This window comes from Zootoca vivipara, chromosome 7 (assembly GCF_965207765.1).
Source record: "Zootoca vivipara chromosome 7, rZooViv2.hap1.1, whole genome shotgun sequence".
Lineage (NCBI taxonomy): Eukaryota > Metazoa > Chordata > Lepidosauria > Squamata > Lacertidae > Zootoca > Zootoca vivipara.
This window is the reverse complement of record NC_142590.1, coordinates 7918320-7944984: the sequence shown is the minus strand read 5'-3', so window position 1 is coordinate 7944984 and position 26665 is coordinate 7918320. Positions and strand designations below refer to the sequence as shown.

Below are 26665 nucleotides of genomic sequence, written 5' to 3'. Positions count from 1 at the left end.
TTTTGTATGATTTTCAATTGTTTGAGTGCTTGGACAAGTCCCCCTGACTATGTGTATGCCTACCCTTGTCCATCACAGCTTATTAAATCTAATATGGAAGGGAGGTTGTAAATGCCTCCTTGAAAGAGAGAACGGTTCCAGATTTTTTTGAAGAAATTATTTTACCATCCCTGAAGAAAACTAGTTTGGACCCAGAATATATATAAACATATAGGCCTTGGGCAAGTTGCTTAAAAGAATGGTGGCTGGCCCAATACAGGTGATCCTGATTGAAACTGATTTTCTAGATTCATTTCAGTCAAGCTTCAGGCTTGTTTTGGTGGAACCTGCCTTTGCCTAGGAGGAGACAGGGGAAGTATGATCCTGTTGATTCTTTTGGACCTCTCTGAAGTTTTCAGTAGCACCAGGTGGTGGTTCGACTCCTGTCTGGATGGCTGATTCTAAAGGACAGTACTGGGGAAGGTTACTCAACTCCATGGCAGTAATGCTTTTTAATATGGAAAAGATTATCCAGTCCCTATTGTCAGAGGATGTTGTTGCGACTACTCTAGAGTAATGACGCTCCACATTCTTGTCTTTAGACAGTTTTATTTAGTGCAGTCTATTTACAGTGGAACTGGTGTGTAGAACATGTCTGCTTAGTCCGATGCAGAATCCGGCAATGGACCGCCCCTCGACTTCTTCCAGCATAAGAGTCTCGGGACGGCAAACCTTCTTCCCCTCCTTCTCCTGCGTAATTCCGGAACCGGGGAAAAAAGGATCTACGCTCCATGTTTTCCTTCTCCCCCCTTTCCCCCTCTCTCTCTTCCTCCCTCACGTGTAGCAGGGGCTCTTCTGTGTTGCCGGAGCCCTGCATCCCTCTTCCTCCTTCCTCACTGGACTCCTCCCCCTCCCTGCTGGCATTGCTGCTATTGGAGGAGCTGCTCTTGATGGTGGGAGGAGGATCCCTGTATTCTCTTCCCCTTACACCTATAATGGGGTCTTTAACAGTAGTTAGGGTTGCCAAATTTTGAAGAGCAAAAAAGAAGACACATTTGTTGACTTCTGTAACTACGGATCACTACACTATGACGACTCTCAGTTTAAATACCCCTACTATATGTAGGCGATAGAAGCTGTGATATATTGCTAGTAGCAATGTTCTTAGCTTTCAACAACAAAATAATAATAGTACATATTGCTCCCTCACTTGCCGCAGGAAAGTATTTGGGCTCATGTTCACATCTTTGTGAACATAAGTGTGTACAAAACAATTTATTAAACTGTTTAACATGTACATATGGACTCTCCTTAAGGGCAGGTGGATGTTAACTCTTGCCCTCCCAGACTCCGTCTCTAAGATTTTGTAGCTGAGCCAGAGTCCTTTTAGTTCAGCCACAGGAGAACAGATTTATACAGTATGTAGCTAGTTTAAGATGCTCTGTTGTGATTCTCTGCTGCAGACTAGCTTAGCTGGGTGCCTTAAACTGAAGCTAATGCACTGAGGCTCCAATACTTTGGCCACCTCATGAGAAGAGAAGACTCCCTGGAAAAGACCCTGATGTTGGGAAAGATGGAGGGCACTAGGAGAAGGGGACAACAGAGGACGAGATGGTTGGACAGTGTTCTCGAAGCTACAAACATGAGTTTGACCAAACTGCGGGAGGCAGTGCAAGACAGGAGTGCCTGGCGTGCTCTGGTCCATGGGGTCACGAAGAGTCGGACACGACTAAACGACTAAACAACAACAACAATGCACTAGAAAAAATTTCTTGGGTTACTGTAAACAAGCAAGCAAACAAACAAAACACACACACACACACACACACACACAACCAAACCAACCCCCCCCCCCCACAACCCTGGACATTTGCCAAATTTTAAAAATCCGCCCAGACAGAAATTTTAATCCTGAAAAAGAGAACATATCCGAGGGAAAGAGGACATACGGCAACCAGACCTGAAAAAGAGTGTGTCGGGGGGGGGGGGGAGGACATTCGGCAACACTACAAATAGCTTGATCTGCAAACCTTAGCAGGTGATAGTCACCTCCATCCAAAAAACTTCACCTACTGGTGCCTATGGATCATGCAGCTGCTGAAGATGCAAAGGTGAGGCCATTTTTCTGGTCAGTTGGCAAAACTACATGTCATGCAGGATCAAGGCTGCTGTTTGAGAAACATAACTCCAAAATTAATTGGGATTGCACAGCTGGTCACATGGTGCTTCGATCTTTCTTTCAGGAAGGCTGGGATTCCTACGGTTATAAATGCAAGCTGGACTGGTGAAAAATTGGATTGGGTTCCTCTTTGAACAGCAATAGGCTAAATTCCAAATGATGATGGAAGTGCTTATATGCATCTCTAGGTAAAGGGTAAAGGGACCCCTGACCATTAGGTCCAGTCGTGACCGACTCTGGGGTTGCGCGCTCATCTCGCATTATTGGCCGAGGGAGCCGGCGTATAGCTTCCAGGTCATGTGGCCAGCATGACAAAGCTGCTTCTGGCAAACCAGAGCAGCACATGGAAACGCCGTTTACCTTCCCGCTGTAGCGGTTCCTACTTATCTACTTGCACTTTGACGTGCTTTCAAACTGCTAGGTTGGCAGGAGCTGGGACCAAGCAACAGGAGCTCATCCCATTGCAGGGATTCGAACCACCGACCTTCTGATCAGCAAGCCCTAGGCTCAGTGGTTTAACCACAGCGCCACCTGGGTCCCTATATGCATCTCTAGCATCTCTAGCATCTTCAATTATTTTTTCCTCTTTAAACAACAGCCATAGAAGTGTTCAGGGCAATAGCTTGGGGAGAGGGAGGTGACCAACACCCTTGAACCATTTCAGCACTGAAAATCTTGCCTCAGCTGCTACTTGCCACAGCTGTGAGGGGAACATGTCAACACATCCATCTCCATCGTAGGTTTTGTTTGGCTGTCAGGGGTGAATATATTCGCAGTGTGGAGGTAAGTACTAATGTCTCTAACGTCTATTCTTTAAGGTTCTGCACAAGAGGTTCTGCACAAAAACCAGTAACAGAACTTGGCAGCTCCTGGGAATCAAATAACTTGCAGGACTAGTTTGGAGATCATCCCTCCCAGCCAGACACGTTGTTATTTAGATTTTAAGATGTCACAACAATATGTTTCGCAACAGCAGCCTGCCCCTCTGGTTCTAAGCTCTGGTTAAAGCAGTATTTGGTCTTCCCATCGAAACCACAAGGAAACAACTTAAGTGATGCTAATTTTTATTTGTTTGTTTTTAACACTTGGGTTTTGCAGATGCCTTTCGTCATGTTAAATCTGGACAGCGATCAAAGGGTTCCCTTTCCACGTCCCAACAAAGCCAGTCAACAGAGCCTGCTTATGTAATGCTCTCCAAAAGGATTTTTGTGCACGAGGGATGTTGTTCATATGCTTCTCAAAAGTTGATCGGCTAGGATCAGGAACAAATCCCTCCGCAGGTGCCTGGGGAAGTTTATGAAATTTCTGCATATTCCAGTGCAGGTTGTAACGTTGAGGTAAGAGAGGGGACAACCTGTTGGTCTTTCAGTGTAGACAGTTCAGAGGAGGGAAGTGAGCCTAGGAGGAATATGGTCAAATGCTGCTTCAAACTCTATGTATAGAGTTAGGAGCTGCATCCTCAGGGGTATAATGAAAAGAGGGAACTAAGGTTGCCATCTGAACAAGAAGAGCAGCCTCTTTTTTTGTCTCCAATTGCTGTCATAGGAAAAGGTCTCTTGTTCCAACATTGGCTGAAATGAGCCTAGCAGCCCATGCCCAATTCCGAGGGAGCTTTTTACTTTTCGAAATGGTTCTAGAATTTGGGAGAGTTTGGTGGGTGATACAGCAATATTTTATTTGGGGGAAAGAGAGGTCCTGAGGGATAGAAAGACCTGGCCGTTTGGGTTATCTCTGTTTCTCATCTTTCCAAGCTTAAATCCAGCTCTCCACATTTCTGCAGGGTTTTGTGATTTAAAAAAATCCTCATGACAATTCATTGCAATGAAATTTTCTCTTAATAAACACTGTCGTATGCAGTTTTGACGAATATGCACATTTTCTGCAAGTATTTCCTCCTAATAGCATGCATTTTTGTTTGTTATGTTCACTGTTATGCACTTTCCCCCTAATGTATCAATTTTTAAATTAAAAAAACCATAATTTGATTGGAAAATGCATTGCAAAATTTGGATAAGTGCACATTTTGGAGGGCTGCATTTTGGTACAATATGTTTCTGAATGTGAAAATCTGAAAAAATGCAGCTTTAAATGTAAACTGAATCGAATTTCTCCCCCTTTACTACTTGGAAGTAAATCCTGTTGAATGCAGTGGGAATATTTAGTGTATTTTAATGTTTCTGTTGGAAGCCGCCCAGAGTGGCTGGGGAAACCCAGCCAGATGGGCGGGGTATAAATAATAAATTATTATTATAAATTATTATTATTATATATCTTCTTACTCTTAAGTAGAAATGTACAAGACGAATGCAAGTCTTCTCCTATTTCTATCTTGCCTTCTCTTGCCTGAAGTTCTCCACAAATGCATATGTCTATATTTCTCCACTTTAAATTTAAAAATCATGGTTTCAATTCATAGTTATGTTATTTAAATTTGTCTATTCTTTAGCTCTTGCTTAGCATTCATCTTCTCCATCTCTAAGTTTTGATGATTCCCTTCTGCTTTGCATCTTTCTCTTATGGGTTATTCAAACAGTCCTTTTTGCTAGTTGATTTTCAGTTAGTTGATTCTCTTCAAAGCAGTTGCCTGACTTGTGTATTTCAGCATGCTTATGTGGTTTTAAGCTTCACACTCCCTTCCTACAAGTTTTCATCATTTTGTGTTTCACTGTTTTTCTTTCTTTTTTCTTGTAATGCTTTTTAAAATTAATTTTATATATAAACAAATAAGTACATAAAAATCAGCCATAATGCACATAACATTATTCATTCAAAAAACAAACAATAAAATAAAAACTAAAAATAAAAACAACATTTAAACATAATTCAATAATTCAATAAATTTTCAACATTTAAACATTTCATATCATTTTCCAATAGTGACTTCCTCAGAGTCCCCCCCTCTGCGTTTCATTACTAATTTTTCCAGCAAATTCTATATCTTAGCTTAACTCATTCAATTTACACTAAATTTTTCACTCTTTCTGTCATAATTCAAAATCTGCATTTTCTATGCACTTGCATATCTATTTCTCAACTTCTATTCTACAATATTTAAAAAAAATAAACTTTAAGTTTTTTCCAATCTTCTTCCACCGCTTCTTCTCCCTGGTCTCGCAGTCTTTCACTGTTTTTCAAAGCCCATTTGAACAGGACCGGTCTTTCTAAGTCAGTGGCTTTCAACCAGTGTGCCATGGGGTGCCTTGAAAGATGGTCAGGGCTGCCGCGGGCAACACTGGCCTCTGTCCCTCTTCCCTTCCCTCTCTCCTCTGATATCTTCTTGGGTTTCTTCCCCCCAATGGCTTGCATAGCTCTTTGTTGCAGCAGCCCTGCCTACAAGCTCTGCATGCGAATGGTGCCTCTGGGGCTGGCCAGGGGTGCTAGTTGCCAGGAGGTGAGGTGGCCTTGAAGTAAACAAGCAAGCAAGCAGGCCAGGGAGCCCAGCCAGTCCACCAGCCCTTGCTGTTGGGAATGGACAGGCAAGTCCCAGACCTATGTAGGGCAGTGTGAAGAGGCACCTCTCTTTGGGTGGGGGGCTTAGAGACCAGGGGCGGCAGCAGCGGCTGCCCAGAGGACTCCCAAGGAGAGGGGAGGGGAGAGGAGAGGAGACTGAGGGAACACTCTGCATGGGAGGGTGTTCGACAAAGGGTGAGAGGCTGCTAGCTCTGCAGGCAAGGGGTGACATAGCTGGGCTCCTGAGGGGTGCCGCAGAAAGAATGCAGTTGATCAAGGGAGCAGTGGACCTCAAAAAGGTTGGGAACCTCTGTTCTGAGTGTTTGCATAGCAGCTGTCCCCAACCTGGTGCCCTCCAGATGGGACTACAACTCCCATCAGTCCTACCCAATGCCAGTTTGAGACAGGCTGTTGCATAGCATCTAGGTTTTTCTTACTGCTAAAGGTAAAGGTAAAGGGACCCCTGACCATTAGGTCCAGTCGTGGCCGACTCTGGGGTTGCGCGCTCATCTCGCATTATTGGCCGAGGGAGCCGGCGTATAGCTTCCGGGTCATGTGGCCAGCATGACAAAGCCGCTTCTGGCAAACCAGAGCAGCACATGGAAACGCCGTTTACCTTCCCGCTGTAGCGGTTCCTATTTATCTACTTGCACTTTGACGTGCTTTCGAACTGCTAGGTTACTATGATGATTATTACTATTACTACTGGAGACTGCAGAATCTTTTATTATTATTATTTTAAAAGCAATTTATTAGATTTTTCAAATAAACACATTAAACAAAACAAAACATTCAACAACAAACACAACACACACAATTTTTCTCTTTTTAACACCTATTCATCTATCTCAAATTCCCAATGCTCTGCCGAGCTTTGACTTCCCTCCCTCCCCTCATCTGGTTTTCTTATCAACTCTTATCTCGCAGTTCCTTTACTCCTTCTACTTAAAGTCATTTCGCAGGATTTATTTCAGTCCTGCAAGTGTCTTTAAACTTCTACAATTCCTCTCCATATAGTCCACAAATTTACTCCAATCTTTTTGGAACTTTGCCTCTCCCTGGTTTCGGATCCTGCTAGTCAGTCTTGCTAATTCTGCATAGTCTATCATTTTTGTCTGCCACTCTTCGATCGTCGTGGAGGCTGCAGAATCTAAGCACTTATTGCTACCGTTAAGCTCACTTTATCAACAACAGAGCAGACCATTTTTGCCATCCAAACCTGACATTGAAATGCGCATGCATTCCAAAGATGTGTCTACTTCTAACACCACAGAAGCAACATCAGGACTGAAGCAAAGGGGAGCCAAAATGAGAACTAGCATGGTATAATGAATGAATGAAGTTTATACTCAGGACACTCGCAAATTTAATTCCAGCCTATGAAAACTCCTAATTCAGGCAGTGACTCATAACCTGCATAACAGGGTTGTTTAAGTTATTCCCCTGGAATAGATGTGAAGGAATGTTAAGCTGGGTACACATCAAAAGGTTTATGTTCTTCCTTCCGATGCCACTTCCGCTCCTTAAAGAATCTAGTAGATGAGCAGACACTGTAAATCTTTAATTAAAGGACAGGCGGGTCTGGTTCAACAAGGGCAGGCATTAGCACTGGTTGGAAAAAAACAAGTACCATTGGCTTAAACGGTGGCTGCTAGCCTGGTCCTTCTGAAATCAGGTGGCACTCTGCCCGTGACAACAGGATTACATTGAACGCATGCTCAGTTTAGACTATTGACATAGCGTGATGTGGACTGTAACATTTAAATGATGACTCTGAGAACTTGAAAAGATAGTTAAGAGAGAGCCAACTGGTTTGCCATATCCTCCTTGTCCTCCCCCACCCTGGGGAAACCCATAGCAAAGACTTCTGGAAGTGTGCTGTAACTGTTTAACCAGGTAAGTCATGGGAAGAAGAGTGGGTTGCACTGAGCTCACAGTTGTGAGTTGTGCTGTTGCTGGGGCAGAAGGTCAGCTCGGCTCTGAATAAGACCTCCATCGTGATCTGATTTGTGGGTGAGGAGACTTGATATGGTCTATATCACTTTTTTTAAAAAAAATATATTTATGCTTTTCAGATTTATACATTTCACTAATTTTACAATCATTTTAACATTTCAAAACTTGGCTTCCTTCTTTCTGCAGTTCCTTAAATTTATTTTTAATATCTTCTGCAAATCCAAATTAACTCAATTTGCTCATTTATTCATCTGCTTTAAATACCATGTTTCTCCAAAAATAAGACACCGTCTTATATTTATTTTTCCTCAAAAAAAACAACACGGTGGCTTATTTTCAGGGGATGTCTAATTTTTTTTATATTAAGTATGGTACAGTTTAACCTACAAGGTTAACCCCCCTCCCCTTTAGGTTTTCCAGGGGACCCCCTCCCACAAATCCAGCTAGGAGTTTTTCTCTCCCATAAAAAAAAAACCAAGCCAGGCAGCCAGCCCTGGAGAGGGTCCACGTTTAACACACACCCCACCCGAAAGTGAGGAATCCCTGCTAGCAGGAATTGGGAGCCACCCACCCTAAAAGGTTCTCGTTTCCTTCATTTCTTAAGGTAAAAAAAAGAGTTAAACTGCCTATCACTATGGCTTATTTTTGGGGTATGTCTTATTTTCGGAGAAACACGATATACACACACACACACACACACACACACACACACACACACTGTTATAAAACTGCAGGTTGTTACCATAATCTCGCAAATGTTCTTATCTGTTTACAATTTGTCTGTCAATGTTCAATAAACCATTTCCATCCTTTTATAAAAAGTTTGTTATTTTGATTTCTTCTGCTGATAAGTTTCAACATTTCTGCATATTCTGTAAGTTTATGCATCCATTCTTCCTTTGCTGGGACTTCTGCTTTGATTCCATTTTGGGGCAAGTAATGTTCTTGCTGCTATAGTAGCATACATGGATAAGTTTCTATACAGTTTAGGTAGTTCTGTCCCTATAATTCCCCATTTTCTAAATAAAAGAATGGAAATGTGTTATTGAATATTTACAGATCATTTGTAAACCAATAAGAACATGGGCAGGATTGTTGTGATAACCTGCCGCTTCATAGGAGTATCTATTTAAAGAAGATGAATAAATGGGCAAATTGAGTTAATTTGGATATGCAGAAGATATTAAAAATAAATTTAAGGAACCGCAGAAAGAGGGGGAAGGAAGTCAAGCTTTAAAATGTCAAAATGATTGTAAAATTAGTGAAATGTATAAACTTGGAAAGTATAAATAATTCTTTTTTTTAAAAAAAGAGACAAGGCTGGTCTCGGAGGCGGTGTTGAGGAGTCCCAGACTGCTGGTTCTGGGGGACTTCAACATCCATGCCATGGCCACTGGCTTTGGGGTGGCTTACAACTTCATGGCTGCCGTAACGACCATGGGGTTGTCTCAACAGGTCATTGGCCCAACGCATGTGGCAGTATATAATATAATTTGTTCAAAACCATTGGTTTTTCATGTAAATTATCAACATGTTTTATCTTAAATAAATAAATATTGTATAAAATAATAGTATGCAACTATTATTGCTCTACATAAAATCTAAAATTTATGTCTATTAGTTCACAATTTAACATACTGAGAATAAATGAGTCAAATTCCTATGTTTTCATCACTCATAGTGAGGCAAAATTTCAATCTGTAGGAGCAGGGTCTAAATATTAACCGATTTGTCCCAAATTTGAAATTTGACTATGTTTTACCATACGCCTGATATAAGATCAAGGGAGGAAACATTTTCCAAAAAAAGTTTTTTATGACCCACCCTAATGTGGCAGGCCACACTCTGGACCTAGTTTTCTCAACTGGGCAGGAAGAGGGTGAACTGAAAGTATCTTTTATAGGAATCCTACAAAATCAGGGGTTTGCTGCACTGCCTCATTGGCCCCGCTACCCTGTCTTTTAAAGTAAGCTCTGTAAGTATACGATGCTTCCAGGATTGTCCCCTGCTCTCACAAGGTCTCCTGCGGGCGCCTTTTGGTGCTGCTTGAACATGCCTGTACTGTGGTTTTCCAGTCCTCCTTGCCACATTTCTCAAAACTTGCAACTGTGCTGGCATTCATGGCCGGCTGGTCTTACAACCCACCCACTACCCCCTGCTTGTGAGAAACCGGGCTGCTTTTATTGCGTTACTTCCAGCTCCCGTTACCCAGGAATCTGCATCCTAGAGCGAGGAATACTGTGATTAAACTGGACACCAGCCTGAGAGTCATGTTACTGAAGGGTGGGTCTATTAATTGATTAAATAACATTCTGGAACTATTGCATACTACTTGTTCTGCATCTGCAAGATATCAATCGTTTAGTGTGGGAGCACCTACACTGTGGAACTCCCCGCCTATTGACATTGGAGGGGGTCTTCACTACACTTTTCAGCTCCTGATAAATAAAATTGTATGAAATATTTATCTTAAGTCAAAAGTAAGCCCAACTGAGTTCAACAGTTTATTTCCAAATGTATGTACAGGATTGCACCTTACATTGATTGCATAGCAATTTAACTCTTGTTGGCATGTTGTAAGACTCAAAAAGCAATCATGTCTTTGTTCAGCAGATGAAAGAGAACACAGCTTTAGTAACGAGTGTTTACTGATGTAACAAGCTTAACGATTCATATATACAGTATATTACTTGGAACCTCGTGATTTCTATATGCTGGGTCCTGATTCTGGTATGGAAGTTTGTTGCATGTTTTCAGACCTGGCTATCTGTTCATTTCTTTTGTCTTTTTCTGCAATCTAAATTGATTAAAAATATTAAAAATAATACCAATGCATTTTTATGTACTTTTAATTGAGAGCATGCATTTTATGTGTGCTTCCCCTAATATGTACATTTCTGTCCACTTTTTGTTGTTGTTGGAGAACTACAGGTTTCAAAGGATAGCTGTGGTTTCAATGAGGATTGTTTTCAGATGTGTGGATTAAGTAGAGTCACATTCAAGTGTGAACTGTAGCAAAGCTATGTGCTTTCTAGCCGCTCGAAACAGTTCTTTCCTGCAAAAGGAAGAATAAATTTGGCCTGTATCACATGGTCCCTTCAGCACAAAGATTTGTGTTTGTGCCATTGACTCTTTCTGTCTGCCTTCTGCCTTGTGCCCCCAAATCTGTTCTGGGGGCTCCATCGATCTCTGGAGCAGATTTGAGTGGGGCTCACATAGGAAAAGAAGAGGGGGAAGTCTCATTGTGGAAGTGGAAATACTTGCAATGATGGAACCATGGCTTAGGCCATCTCACAGAATTCAGAGGATTGTAGATTCCAGAGTGGCTCCATATTCTGATCCACAAGTTCTGCAAGAGAAAGTTTGGCAAATGCAAGTAGACTCTTTTTAAGGATGAACAAATACCAGACATGGGGTAATCGTGTTTATGACTTTCCCACAAACCATTTTCAGTTCTGTAGATGCCTGCCTGGCCTTCGGAGATTCCTATCTTGAAGGGAGCAATTAGATACCAAAGTTTGGAGGGAATATTTACTTTCTCTGTTGAGAAAGTTGATAAAATGCATATCTGCTGGCAGAAAGACCCCAGTGCCATGAGCACTTTGGCCAATCTACTTGACATATTTTAAAGTCCACAGGCTTGAATAGGTCATGCCCAAGAACTCAAGGACCTTCACTCAAGGCATTCCTTCATGAAGGACATTACATAAGGCTGGGAACAATCCAATTTCAACTGGACATGAAAAGTCTGTCAACATTCAGGTGAAATAATTGGATGTTGAAATAGGACTCACTTAAGAACATTGATGGTGGTAATTTCAGTAGGCGAAAATGTGGAAATGCCTGTCATGTCAGTCTCCAGAGCTCTCCTATCAGGCAACCACTGTACAGCATCTACCCAATATGATCATAGCTGCCAAGTTATCCCTTTTTTAAAGGGATTTTCCATTATGCTGAATAGGCTTCCTCGCGAGAAAAGGGAAAACTTGGCAGCTATGAATATGATAAGTGAGATAGGGGGACCAGAGGGAAATGATTATACAGACAGGTTATACAGCCTTTGTTATCTAGGAGAGAGAAGCAAGTTGCAACCGCTGAAATTTCTTGAGTTCTTAACTCTTAAAGTTCCAGGAGTCCTAGCCTCCATGTCTCCTGACCAACCTCTGCTCTTAGGCTGCTGGTGCATGCCCTAATCCTATATTTATTCATGACAGTATTAGAGGGACAGAAATAGCACATTTCTAGCCCTCATGCTTACGGGATGGGAAACTATTAAATTTCAAAATACATGCCCCTGGAGCATCTGCAACCATGACCATGTAACTCTCTTCATTCAACTACAGTGGTACCTCGGTTTATGAACACAATTGGTTCCAGAAGTCTGTTCATAAACTGAAGCGTTCATAAGCTGAAGCGAACTTTCCCATTGAAAGTAATGGAAAGTGGGTTAATCCGTTCCAGACGGGTCCGCGGAGTACTCAACCTGAAGCATACTTAACCCGAAGCATGGGTGTAAATGGCCCCAGAAGTCTGTTCATAAACTGAAGCGTTCATAAACTGAAGCGAACTTTCCCATTGAAAGTAATGGAAAGTGAATTAATCCGTTCCAGATGGGTCCGCAGTGTGTGTAACCCGAAAATCCGTAAACCGAGGTGTTCGTAAACCGAGGTTCCACTGTATTTCACAAGCTCTTCCTTCCATTTTCCTGCCCAATCCAGGGGGGGGGGTACTCCTAGTTTACAGTGTCATATTAGTGACTTATGTGATGTGGTAGCTGGATACAAGCAGGGTTTTTTTCTCCTACATCATCATGTCATTCATGTCTTCTGTCTCTTCCATCAGTGGCATTGCGGTTGCCCCGTGTGCAAATTTGTTAGGGCCACAAAATTTCAACAACCAGTGCTGCCTCAATGCAGCTGTGTGCTTGCATCACTGGGCTGTTGAAAATGGCTTCTCCATGTGAACCAGCAAATGACTTCTCCAAACAACAGAATGACTCTTCTTTTCGTTTCTCTGTGGCTGCAATCTCCTGGGTGATGCAGATGCCATTAGCCAGTTGAATGCATAAGCATACTCCATTCGTTCCACTCCCTCCTATTTCAGCATGGCCCTGGGCACTGGCAACCCATGCTATGCCACTGTCTTCCAAATCAGGCTGTGTTTAACAATTAAGTGGGAAGTCAGCCAAGGCTGAGCATTGGCGAAGCCTGTGCATATCTAGAGGCTGTTGGGTTGCAACTCCCATCAGCCCCAACAAACATGGACAATGATCAGGGATGAAGGGAATTGGAACCTAACAACATCTGGGGCATCCCTGCTCTATACTACTGGGAGATAGAAGCTGCACAGATTCAATTTTCAGCACATCACATTCACTTACATGACCAAACAATGCATGCTATAGGATGGGAAGTCTCTGACTACCACTTCTGGCCTGATCAGCAAGAACACTTGTGCAACCAAAAGTTCTGCCCTTGTGAAGTGAATACTCCAGAGCATGGCAACAACAGCCAGAGCCGTAGGTACGGAAGGGCTATCCAGGTTTTTTGCCCCAGATAAAGCCTCCAAAGGGAGCTCACAGCCTGTAGGTAGGGTGAGTGGGTTTGTACGCAAATGCATATAGGTCTTTGACCCAGGTGGAATAAAGCTTAGTTTTGCCTCCAGCAACAGCACCCTTAGCTATGTCACATCAGAGCATTTAAAAAATAACACTTTATGATAAATCATAACAGGTCAAATAGGCACCTGGCCCAGTTTTCCATCTGAGCTAATAATAATAATAATAATAATAATAATAATTGTGCACTTTGTGGGTTGTAGGGTTGCAATCTGATCTGTACTTACAGATTGCAGTCAGCCTGTGGCATGAAGTGCTAGTGGAATCCTTTCACAAACAGGGTTGTTAGGACTAGGGATGGAGGAGAAATTCTATTGCATTCACATTTAGGGCCCATGTAGACTTCCTTTTGTGCTGTGTTTTCTTTTTCTGTTTGTTAAATTAGTTTTTATTGAGGTTTTTTTGTGTTACAAAAGCAAACAGATAAACAGGGAGTGGTACATCTGTTGTCTCCATTTTCAATTCTTAGTGTTTTTCACAGTTCATTTACGTTTGGTGAGAGGCACTTTTGTCATAGACATCTTGCTGTTGGGGAAGAGAGATGAGGATATTGTTCTTTCATTCTATTGCCTATTCTTAGTGTAGAGGGTTGTGTCAGCATCACATGGGTAGGTCTTTTGCCTGTGTACTGTATTTAAGGGTAAGGACAACCTCTTTCCAGCTTGGCTTAAGAAGTCTTGCCATTTGCTTCCTTCCCTTGCCATGCTCACCAAGCTCAATCCTCAGATTCAGAGCACAACCATGTTCTACTCTTAATCCTGTGCTATTCAGTGCCCCAACTGCCACTGTTGACATCTATCTCTTCAGAACATGCACATGGTTACTGAGGCTCATTGTGTTGTTATTTTTTTCTTACTTTACCCACTGGACGCCAAAAGCATACTTATTCCCAAGCAAATGGGTTTAGTATTGGGGCAGCAGAAGCAAGCTCTACAGTTGTACTGTACCTTGGTTTTCGAACAAAATGCGTTCCGGAAGTCCATTCGACTTCCGAAACGTTTGGAAACCAAGTGTCCTGCAGCCAATTGGAAGCCACGGAAGCTGTGCCAGAAATTCGGCTTCCGAGGCAAAGTTCGCAAACTGGAACACCTACATCCGGGTTTACGGCATTCGAGTTCCAACTTGTTCGTGAACTAAGCTGTTAGAAAACCAAGGTACAACTGTATTTTATTTCTGCAGGCCTATAGATGGTGCTATGATTTAAGTGAGCTTAAAATGTGAAACTGCACGTGCTCAGAGTATTTTTTATTTTTTATCAGAGTTGGCAAGCAGTTTCTTTTGTTTTTAGTGTTTGCTGTAACATAACAGGAATATAGAATGGAAGGATGACCCCCCCCCCCGTAAGACCATTAAGTCCAGAGTCTTATATTATCTAACTGCACCATTGTGTACATATATTTAAGTATGTGTCAGGAAACAGCCTTTAAAGGTGTAGCTTTAAAATCTAAATTCAATAAAGCAAACTCACCCTTTAAAAACTTTCTTTCTGTGTTTTTGTTCTTTTCTACCTCAAGAGACCATGGCCAAGAAAGTAGCGATTGTTGGGGCAGGAGTGAGTGGACTGACCTCCATCAAATGTTGCCTGGATGAGGGGCTGCAGCCCACCTGCTTCGAGAGGAGCGATGACATTGGGGGGGTGTGGCGATTCACGGTAAATTGAGGAGGGGCAAAATGGCTTGATCTCTGACTAGGGTTGCTCAACTGAAGAAACTCACATTTGGGTTAAGCGGGGCTAGTCAGTTGTCAGTAATAATCATATTCAAAATAAATGAACTAATTGAGCGAAATCCTCTGCAAATTCTGGTGACTATTCAGCATGTTTCCCCTGCCAATGATTCCAAAATAGCAGCCAAATATTTAATATTTGCATTTGGCGTCTGTTGATTTTTACTTAACTGATTAAAATAATCATACCCTAATACTGTGTTTACTCGAATGCAATGTGCACCTTTTTGGGGCCAAATTATGTTGCAAAAATTAGGGTGCACATTAAATTTGATGGCGCCAGCAAATACTTTTTTTTTGTTTAAAAATTGAGATGCGCATTAGATTCGATTTGCCTAAATACGATAAATGCAGCCTATGGAATAAAAATATCATGAAATAGATCAACCATCTAAATTGGACATTTCAGTTATTTAACAATCCTTTCTTATGGGCTGTGAAATATGTGTACATACAAATTCTCTTCACTGTATTCCAGCTGCCAGCTGTCTTATTTATGAGCATCCTAACCACAAGCCATTCTAAATATAAGTGCAAGCAAGTCTGTGCTGTCTGTGGTTATCTAGCAGTTGCAGCATTTTGGCTTTCTGGTGAATGAGCAACATTATCATTCCTCACAGTGGTGCTTGATGGGATGGTTGGATCCTGAATGGGGTAACAGTGTACCTGAAGGACCAGGTGCGCAGCCTGGGAGTCATTTTGGACTCACAGCTGTCCATGGAGGCGCAAGTCAATTCTGTGTCCAGGGCAGCTGTCTACCAGCTCTATCTGGTACCCTACCTGCCCGCAGACTGCCTTTAGAGTGGTGCATGCTCTGGTTATCTCCCGCCTGGACTACTGCAATGCGCTCTACGTGGGGCTACCTTTGAAGGTGACTCGGAAACACTAACTAATCCAGAATGCGGCAGCTAGACTGGTGACTGGGAGCGGCTGCTGAGCCCACATAACACCGGTCTCAAAAGACCTACATTTGGAGAGGAAGCGATGGAAGAAGAATGGAAAGATTTCAAACTGTATCTAAAAAAATATGCTAAAGTAACATATTAGATCAGAAATTAAGTTGTAAACAAACTGTGGAATTTAGGAATATGTGATATGAAAGTTAGAAAATAAGGTTAGGTAAGGTGATGAAAAGGATTTAGAATTTGCTAACTATATATGTGTTAAAGAACCACAGGGAGGGAAGCCCGAGGAGGTCCCATTAAACCATGTGAGATGATATGAGAATTGTTACTAGATATGTTTTTACTTTTCTTTTTTACTTTATGTGCCTTTTTTTCTTTTCCCCTTTTTTCTTATGTATTGTTGTTATTTTTCTGAAAACACTAATAAAAATATTATATATATATATATATATATATATATATATATATATATATATATGACCTACATTGGCTCCCAGTACGTTTCCGAGCACAATTCAAAGTGTTGGTGCTGATCTTCAAACCCCTAAACGGCCTTGGCCCAGTATACCTGAAGGAGCGTGTCCACACCCATCATTCTGCCCGGACACTGAGGTCCAGCTCCGAGGGCCTTCTGGCAGTTCCTTCACTGCGAGAAGAGAAGTTACAGGGAACCAGGCAGAGGGCCTTCTTGGTAGTGGCACCCGCCTTATGGAACCCATCCCACCAGATGTCAAGGAAATAAACAACTTTTAGAAGACATCTGAAGGCAGCCCTGTTTAGGGAGGTTTTTAAATGTTTGATGTTTTATTGTGTTTTTAATTCTGTTGGGAGCCACCCAGAGTGACTGGGGAAACCCAGCCAGATGGGCGGGGTGTAAATAAATAAATTATTATTATTATTATTATTATTATTATTGGAGAAATCTGAATTAAATGGGGAGAAAGTGCAGGCTGCCACTTAGATGAGGAGGACAGGAAGAACATGCACACCTGAAGTGAATTGAGTCCACTTTGAACTGCCTTGTGCACACATCCAGATGGATCTCCACCTGAATTCTGAGCATGCTCACCAAACTATAGTTCCCAGGATGTGTGTGTGTCTGTGTGGGGAGGTTAAGTATGCCTATAGTTTCTGATCTTTTAGGACCGCATTTGGTCCACAGCTTTGGATATCTTGGCAATCTTGTAATACAGTATATACAACTTTTGGTATGTGGGGTGGATGAAAAGAAAGTTATCTATTTAACAGTGCTTCCAACACTGTCGTGTTGATTTCTGCATAATAAGGCAATTAATAAATAACGGGAAATGTTCTTGTGCTGTTGTGTGGCCCAGGAGGATGTCGAGGAAGGGAGAGCCAGCCTCTACAGATCAGTGGTCAGTAACACATGTAAAGAGATGTCGGCTTTTGCTGACTTTCCATACCCAGAAGACTTTCCCGTCTTTTTACCACACGCCAAGCTCCTGGAATATCTTAGGATGTATACAAAACATTTTGATCTTCGGAGGCACATTCAGTTCAAGGTAAGATTTCCCCCTCCCCAAATGAACTGCTGAAATTAACGTGTTAACATTTCAGAATATTTATATGTAAGGACCTTTGGTTTTTTTTTCTTTTACAACTCAAAACCAAAGCACCTGAAACAGGCTGAGAAATTGCCAGAGTATGCAACAAACCTGGCTCGAATCATAGAATTGTAGTGTTGGAAGGAACCCGAAGGCTCATCTAGTCTGACCCCTGAAAAGCAGGGATCACATCTAAAGGATCTCCAACAGATGGCCATCCAACCTCTGTTTAAAAACTTCCAATGAGAGAGAGAGTCCTTCCACTGTCCAATGGCTCTTATTGAGGGCATCCTGAGCATGTTTGCAGATGACACCAAATTGGGAGGGGTGGCTAATACCCCAGAGGACAGGATCACACTTCAAAATGACCTTAACAGATTAGACAACTGGGCCAAAGCAAACAAGATGAATTTTAACAAGGAGAAATGTAAAGTACTACACTTGGGCAAAAAAAAATGAAAGGCACAAATACAGGATGGATGACACCTGGCTTGAGAGCAGTACATGTGAAAAGGATCTAGGAGTCTTGGTAGACCACAAACTTGACATGAGTCAGCAGTGTGATGCAGCAGCTAAAAAAGCCAATGCAATTCTGGGCTGCATCAATAGGAGTATAGCATCTAGATCAAGGGAAGTAATAGTACCACTGTATTCTGCTCTGGTCAGACCTCACCTGGAGTACTGTGTCCAGTTCTGGGCACCACAGTTCAAGAAGGATACTGACAAGCTGGAACGTGTCCAGAAGAGGGCAACCAAAATGGTCAAAGGCCTGGAAACGATGCCTTATGAGGAACGGCTTAGGGAGCTGGGTATGTTTAGCCTGGAGAAGAGAAGGTTAAGGGGTGATATGATAGCCATGTTCAAAAGAGGAGGGTGAAAGGTTGTTTTCTGCTGCTCCAGAGAAGTGGACACGGAGCAATGGATTCAAACTAGAAGAAAGAAGATTCCACCTAAACATTAGGAAGAACTTCCTGACATTAAGAGCTGTTCGGCAGTGGAATTTTTTTTACCAAGGAGTGTGGTGGAGTCTCCTTCTTTGGAGGTCTTTAAGCAGAGGCTTGACAGGCACGTGTCAAGAATGCTTTGATGGTGTTTCCTGCTTGGCAGGGGGTTGGACTGGATGGCCCTTGTGGTCTCTTCCAACTCTACGATTCTATGATTCTATGACTGTCAGAAAGTTCTTCCAGATGTTTAGTTGAAGACTCCAATCTTTTACCCTGCACTGCTTAATCAGAAAATTGTATTTGTTTCTAGTTCGAACAGATGCCTATGATCTTAGTAAAGGAAAAATCTTGTTCTTATTTTCAAGTCCACTAGTCTCTTGGTTCTTTCCTTGAAATATTTCAGAGTACCGTGATCAGCGTAAGGAAGTGCCCCGACTTCTCTGCCACCGGCCAGTGGGATGTTGTCACAGAGACTGATGGGAAACAGAACTCTGCCATCTTTGATGCTGTCATGGTTTGCATTGGTTATCTTGCCGATCCCTCAGTGCCTCTAAAGTCTTTCCCTGGTATAGCTGATCTGGAGTTTCTTTCTGTTTAGTGCTTGCTTTATAAAGCTCTTGCATGTGTTCGGCATAGCTGCCAAGTCTCCCGTTTTCCCCGGGAAATCCCCATTTTTCCAGCTGTTCCTAGCTGAAAAAACAGATTTTTTTGTTTTTTCCCAGTTTATTCTGGCACGGCGGCCATTTTGGAACTGGGCGGAGCATGCTCAGAAGCGACTTTTGATGCTGCTCCGCCCAGTTCCAAAATGGCGGCAGCGCTACTTCCAGTCTGCTATTTCCGGCCCGGTCCCTTATTTCTCTGACAGCAACTTGGCAGGTATGGTGCTCGGCAAGAAAAGGAACACATGCAGAAGCAATGTTCATATTGTTCCCATGTATCCAAGGGTCCAAGGATGCGTTTGTCTTCCTAAAAGAGATATTTTGAAGTATAAATACAAGCAAAACTGCACATGCCCCTCTCGGGACAACAGTGCAAAGTTATTTATTACATACATTTCAGGATTTTTGAAGCACCATCTCCAACAAAAATGATTCCTGGATGCAGAAAAGCAGCATGTTTCTTCCATGATAGCATGAGGGAACCTTTTCCCCGCAAGAACCCACTCTTTAAAGTTGAATTGGAGCAGACAGCAATCTCTGGAAACCCTGAATTGCAGTTTGCACCAATTTAGCTTTAAAGAGCGGGTTTGGGGGGGGGGAAGCTCGGCGGGCACTCGGACATGGAGCAGGGCAAAAGGCAAGTGTGGCTCTGCTGTAATAAAAAATAATGTATATTTAGCACTTCATACACTAGACATGCACTGCATAAATTCCAAGTGTGCAGCCTGGGAGTCATTTTGGACTCACAGCTGTCCATGGAGGTGCGGGTCAATTCTGTGTCCAGCGCAGCTGTCTACCAGCTCCATCTGGTACCCTGGCTGATACCCTACCTGCCCATGAACTGTCTCCCCAGAGTGGTGCATGCTCTAGTTATCTACTGCAATGCACTCTACATGGGGCTACCTTTGAAGTTGACCCAGAAACTGCAACTAATCCAGAATGCGGCAACTAGACGGGTGAATGGGAGTGACTGCTGGGACCATATAATACCGGTCCTAAAGGATCTTCACTGGCTCCCAGTAACATTTCTGAGCACAATTCAAAGTGTTGGTGCTGACCTTTTAAGCCCTAAAGCAGCGTTTCTCAACCGCTGTTCCGCGGCACACTAGAGTGCCGCGAGACGCTGGCTGGTGTGCTGCGACGTGCGGCGACGAGAAGGGCGATTTGCATTGTCACATGCCTGGCGGCCGCCAATAAACTACACTGACCCGCCGGAAAGGAAGCCGGCCGGGTCACGACGCACGTGACAATGCAAATCGCCCTTCTCGTCACCGCACGTTGCGGCAAAATTTAGACAAACTAAACTAAAATTTAGACAAACTTAAAGAAGCTGGCTGGATGAGCTCAACCTGAAACTTGCTAAGGAAAGGATTGTGCTGGCAGAGAAATCAGCGGCTTGTGAAGCCTTATTACAGGAGATTGCAACCAACACAGCAATTGGCAAGTGTTTCTTACAGTCATAATTATATAGTCAATATACGGCGGCACAGAGTTAATTTTTTTAACTTTTTAAATGGTGGTGTGCCTCGTGATTTTTTTCATGGAACAAGTGTGCCTTGGCCCAAAAAAGGTTGAGAAACACTGCCCTAAACGGCCTTGGCCCAGTATACCTGAAGGAGCGTCTCCACCCCCATCGTTCAGCCCGGACACTGAGGTCCAGCTCCAAGGGCCTTCTGGCAGTTCCCTCACTGCAAGAAGTGAGGTTACAGGGAACCAGGCAGAGGGCCGTCTTGGTTGGTAGTGGTGCCCGCCCTGTGGAACGCCCTCCCGTCAGATGTCAAGGCGATAAGGAGCTACACAACTTTTAGAAGACATCTGAAGGCAGCCCTATATTGGGAATTTCTTAATGTTTGACATTTTATAATGTTTTAATATGTGCTGGAAGCTGCCCAGAGTGGCTGAGGCAACCCAGTCTGGTGGGCAGGGTATAAATGATTAAATTAAGTTCAAAGTGCAGTTATGGGCACATGTACTTGAGAGTAAACTTCATCTTTTTTAAAAAAAATATATATATATTTATTGACATTTTCAACTTAAAATTACATTCACGTCACCATGTTACATCATAATACAATGTAGGGGAAAAACGTAGAAAAAAAGAGAAAAAAGAAAAAAGAAATTACAAAAAAGAAAAAGAAAAAAAGAAAAAACCAACATAGCTGCCAAGTTCTCCCTTTTTTAAAGGGAAATTCCCTTATGCTGAATAGGCTTCCTCGCGAGAAAAGGAAAAACTTGGCAGCTATGAACCAATCTTGTATTAATAACTTTGTCATAACTTCAACTTCCCCGTTCCTCCCTTCCTGAGTCTAATTATACCCCATCTTAGCAATTTTCATAATTAAGCGATTCCAAAATCAACAATTTCAATCTTAAAATAATACCTTATATAAAATTCTTTAATCCAAATAATAAACTACTTATTCCTCTAATTATTCCCTTTAGCCTATTAATTTCCACTAAAAATATTCTCATTTATACATTCTATCAATTCTAGCCTCTCACATTTATCAAATTGATTTCTAAATCCCCCCTCCTCCACCGGGTGACATTCCCCTGGATGTCCCAACCAGCTCCTGTATACAGTTCCAGTTTCAAACCATTTAATCAGTCCCTTAATTACCGTATATTCCGGCGTATAAGACGACTGGGCGTATAAGACGACCCCCAACTTTTCCAGTTAAAATATAGAGTTTGGGATATACTCGCCATATTAATAAAACGACCCGGCGTGTAAGACGACTCCCGACTTTCGAAAAGATTTTCCTGGGTTAAAAAGTAGTCTTATACGCAGGAATATACTGTACCCTAAATCTCAACCCACTCCGTCTCTCGACCACTCCAGCCCAGCTTCCTCTCTCCAACAGCCCCTCTGCCAACCACCCTCCAGTTTCCTCTTTTTCTTACCCCCCCCCCCATTTAGCAAGTTCTTTGCCTGGTTCTTGCCTCCCTTCTCTCACTAAGGAGGTTTGAATCCAGGCCACCTCTTTGTTCGTGGACACAGCTTGGTTGTTTTTGCCAGGAACCTGCTCTCCCTCCTTGAGAGTAAACTTCATCCACGGGGTTGACTTCTGAACAAACATGCAGAGGACTGAGGTATAGGTGCTGTTTCAGTTATTATTTGTTGGGGCATGTCCTCATTTCCACACAGGTCTAGACAAGTTCAAGGGGCAGTATTTCCACAGCCGCTACTACAAAAGCCCAGAGGTCTTCAAGGGTAAGAGAGTCCTTGTGATTGGCATGGGGAATTCTGGGACCGACATCGCCGTGGAAGCAACTCGGACAGCAAAAAAGGTAGCATCCCGGAGACCAGTTGCACCTTTTAAACTGCGCACCTTCACTCACCTTTTAAATACAGTGGTGCCTCGACTTACGAATTTAATCTGTTCCGAAGGCACCTTCGTAAGTCGAAAAATTTGTAAGTCGAAAAATGCCCATAGGAATGCATTGGAAACGGAAAAATCATAAGTCGAAGTAACTCTATCTAAAAATTCGTAAGTCGAAAAATCCCTATCTAAAACCGCCGTGGTTTTCTTTCGGATGTCGAGACATTCGTGAGCACGCGGCCATTACCCCCCATTCATAAGTCGAAAAATTCGGTTGTTGAGTCGTTCGTAAGTCGAGGGACCACTGTATAGAATTGCTGTTCTTATTCAAATTAGACATTTCTGATGCTAACTTTTTCCAGCCAGTAAAATACTCTTATTTTAGTCAATTAAGCTTTGCAACGGGGTTATATAATTTTTTATTGCTGTAAGGCAGGGGGTCAGCAAATTTTCAGCAGGGGGCTGGTCCACTGTCCCTCAGACCGGGGGGGGGGGCGACTATATATTTTTTGGGGGGGGACAGACAAATTCCTATGCCCCACAAATAACCCAGAGATGAATTTTTTAATAAAAGCAAAAATAAAAAAAATTCCTTCAGTAGCACCTTAAAGACCAACTAAGTTTTTATTTTGGTATGAGCTTTCGTGTGCATGCACACTTCTTCAGAAGTGGTATCTGAAGAAGTGTGCATGCACACGAAAGCTCATACCAAAATAAAAACTTAGTTGGTCTTTAAGGTGCTACTGAAGGATTTTATTTTTATTTTTGCTTCGACTCAGACCGACACGGCTACCTACCTGTTAATAAAAGCACACATTCTACTCATGTAAAAACACGCTGATTCACGGACTGCCGCGGGCCGGATTGAGAAGGCGATTGGGCTGCATCCGGCCCCCGGGCCTTAGTTTGCCTACCCATGCTGTAAGGAAAGCACAGCTTGAAAGCTCATCTGGAGATGTGGTGGCCCCACCTAGTGGGAAAAGTTGGGTATGGCACTGTAAATATTACTTCGTTTCCGTAGTTAGTCCAGAGATATGGGGAGCCTTGTTCAGCATTCATCTGCTTCTGCTTGCACAAAGTTTATGTGGAAGTTAGGTAATCACTGTTTCTTCCGATTTGTTTGCAGAGGAGATTATATGACAATGAACCTTCATGTTGCATTTGTCCTGGCTTGCTTGCTGGATGGATGTTCACCCTCACAATCCAAGTTAAATTCGCCTCCTTGTGATGCTAGTATTGGGGGGGGGGGGGAAGACGCTCATTGGCACCCGTGGGAGCTTTTTCGTAAAGCAGTGTTTGTGTGAGGGTGTCTTTGGGATCGTGGTTGAAGAGGGAGTAGTTAAGGCTCCCCTTAGCCATGATGAAAATCTCTCTTAGTATTACATTTCTTAAAACCCTGAACAACATATTCAGTGACATTTTGGTCCTGTGTCTGGCCTATTTGATCTTGGGCTATCTTTCAATTTTATATATATTGTAATGGTGTGTGTAGCTTCCCCACGAGTAAGCAGCTCCAAACCCCATGCTTGGTTTTTACAGGGTTTTATTATATACATATGTACAAGACAGAGCATCAAAAAACATGACTGTACTAATCAGATTCAGAATCTGGAAGCGCCTCCCTTCGTGATTTACGCCAGCATAACCCCCGGGGCACCAGGAACCTCCTCCGTTGATCCCTCCTCTCCCCCCCCCATAGCTGCCAAGTCTCCCATTTTCCCCGGGAAATCTCCGTTTTTCCAGCTGTTCCTAGCTGAAAAAACGGATTTTTTTGTTTTTCCCCGGTTTATTCTGGCGCGGTGGCCATTTTGGAACTGGGAGGAGCATGCTCAGAAGCGACTTTTGATGCTGCTCTGCCCAGTTCCAAAATGGCTGCAGTGTGACTTCTGGTGCGGCGGCCATTTTGGAACTGGGAAAAGCAGCATCAAAAGTCACTTCTGAGCATGCTCCGCCCAGTTCCAAAATGGTGGCAGCGCTACTTCCGGTCTATTTCCGGCCCGGTCCCTTATTTCTCTGACAGCAACTTGGCAGGTATTTCTCCCCCTCCTCTGTTGGGGTGAGGGTGCTGGTTGAGCACCCTCTCCACTAGAGCTGGTCAGTTGAGGGGCCGGCGCTGTGGCTCTTGGAGCCTCCTCCTCTCGAGTGCTTAGGTCAAAGTCCCTAAGGGTTTGCAACTCCTCATGAGCCTCAGTCCCACCTTCCGGAGGAAGCTGCCAGGCGCTAGGCGCTGGGGCTCTGGCAGCGTTCAAGAGCCCTCGCTCCGATCCACCAGGCTCTCCGCTGACCCCTGGTGATTCCCTGACATACTGTATATCCAGCTTATAAGGGTGGATGAAGGGAAGAAACTGTTGCTCCAACGCACCTTTATCTCAATCAGCATTGTTTCCTTTCCACTGCAGTACTGTTTCTGCCACATTATTCACTTTGTAATTTACCCAGATCACGGATTTAACACAATTATTCCCACATCATTCACATCAAGGGAAAGGAAGGGCAATTTAAATGGAGGAAAATGTGCTTTTTTGACAGTGCTCACTGATACACAGGGCCATTGCCTCTTTGTTTCGGTGCCCGTGGCACTTTTATCAAGATAAGGGTAGGACCACATTTTTGTGTGTACCAGCTCCATCTGGTACGCAGGCTGAGACCCTACCTGCCCGCAGACTGTCTTGTTGCCATAGCTGCCAAGTTTTCCCTTTACTCACGAGGAAGCCTATTCAGCATAAGGGAATTTCCCTTTAAAAAAAAGGGATAACTTGGCAGCTATGTGTCTTGCCAGAGTGGTGCATGCTCTACTTATCTCCCGCTTAGACCACCTGCAACGCGCTCTATGTGGGGCTACCTTTGAAGGTGACCCAGAAACTGCAACTAATCCAGAATGCGGCAGATAGACTGGAGTCTGGGAGTGGCTGCCAAGACCATATAACACGGGTCCTGAAAGACCTACATTGGCTCCCAGTATGTTTCCAAGCACAATTCAAAGTGTCTGTGCTGACCTTTAAACCCATAAACGGCCTTGGCCCAATATACCTGAAGGAGCGTCTCCACCCCCATTGTCCAGCCCGGACACTGAGGTCTAGCACAGAGGGCCTTCTCACTGTGAGAATTGAAGTTACAGGGAACCAGGCAGAGGGCCTTCTCAGCACCTACCCTGTGGAACACCCTCCCATCAGACGTCAAGGAAATAAACAACTATCTGACTTTTAGAAAACATCTAAATGTTCCCTGTATCGGGAAATTTTTAATGTTTGATGTTTTATCGTGTTTTTAATATTGTGTTGGGAGCCGCCCAGAGTGGCTAGGGAAACCCAGCCAGATGGGTGGGGCATAAATGAATTATTATTATTATTACCATATTATTATTATTATTATTATTATTATTATTATTATTATTATTATTATTATTACCATTACCAGAAAGGAAGCATTGCTGATTGGCATTTACTGGATAGATGCCCGTTTCAGGCTTGGGACATGAACATCAGTAATTTCCTCTTCTGCTTTAGTTGGAATTCTCTGAGATCTCCATTGCTCCTTGCTCTAAGCACCAAACTTTCTTTTTTTAAAAAAAAACTGGGTCTGCTCCATAAACTATACCGGGCTGTTTTCCTTCTAGGTGACGCTCAGCACAGAAAGAGGTGCTTGGGTGATAAGCCGTGTCTTTGACAATGGCTACCCATGGGACATGGTGTTTCTAACTCGTTTTATGAACATTGTTCGAAACATCCTTCCCGGGCGCTTCACGGGATGGTTGATTGAGAGCCGAGTGAGCCGGTGGTTTAACCACGCGAACTATGGCTTAATTCCAAAGGACAGGTACGTTGGGTCAACACAGGGTTGTAAGGGGAAAGAAACACATATCTTCCCCCCAAGAAACAGAACCATAAGCATTTTCTAAGAAGCCCAAATAAAGAGAGGTGGGAAGAAAGGGAGATGCCAGCATCCATAAAAGTACAGGCAGATATGTGGTTCAAGAAATGGACTGTGGCAGGAAGTCGGGGTCCCTCTCCCCACACATCCTTCTCGCTCCACAAGCCTCATTCAAATGAATGGGAGCTGGACTGCGTGGCTACCCTTCCTGCCCCATGGATCTGATCTGCCCCCCTGAAAGGGACCAAAACCCCACCTCCAGGGGGTTGCTAGTTTCCTTTCAGAGCAAAGTTCCAAGCTGCGTAGCTTGATACATTATTTGTACGCTTCCTAGCTGTAGCTGACTAGAAAAAAAAATTCTCCATCTCAAGCAGAAAAAAGGAGATTCCCACCGCCACGCATAGACATGCTTCCATGCTTCCCTGCGCCCCTGGGAATTGATTCCTTTCTTGTGATAGATAACAGAACTTTCCCTGTGGTTATATTGACATAA

General features: G+C 43.2%; 1 protein-coding gene across 6 annotated transcripts in view; it reads left to right on the top strand.

Annotated features, from left to right (window-relative positions):
- Positions 1-3206: 3206 nt before the first annotated feature.
- The window catches only part of LOC118089056 (flavin-containing monooxygenase 1), a 33942-nt gene continuing 10483 nt past the window's right edge, over positions 3207-26665 (top strand). Inside the window, exons 1-7 of one of the 6 annotated variants that reach the window (XM_035123429.3) lie at positions 3207-3495; positions 9763-9847; positions 14696-14832; positions 17146-17334; positions 18724-18886; positions 22128-22270; positions 25919-26118. In XM_035123429.3, coding sequence (XP_034979320.3) covers positions 9835-9847; positions 14696-14832; positions 17146-17334; positions 18724-18886; positions 22128-22270; positions 25919-26118 — 845 coding nt within the window. In that variant the 5' untranslated portion in view covers positions 3207-3495; positions 9763-9834. Of the gene's footprint in view, positions 3496-6755; positions 7505-7549; positions 7622-9762; positions 9848-14695; positions 14833-17145; positions 17335-18723; positions 18887-22127; positions 22271-25918; positions 26119-26665 lie in introns of those variants that run through there. The other 5 variants (XM_035123428.3, XM_088673715.1, XM_035123431.3 and 2 more) reach the window with 5 other exon arrangements.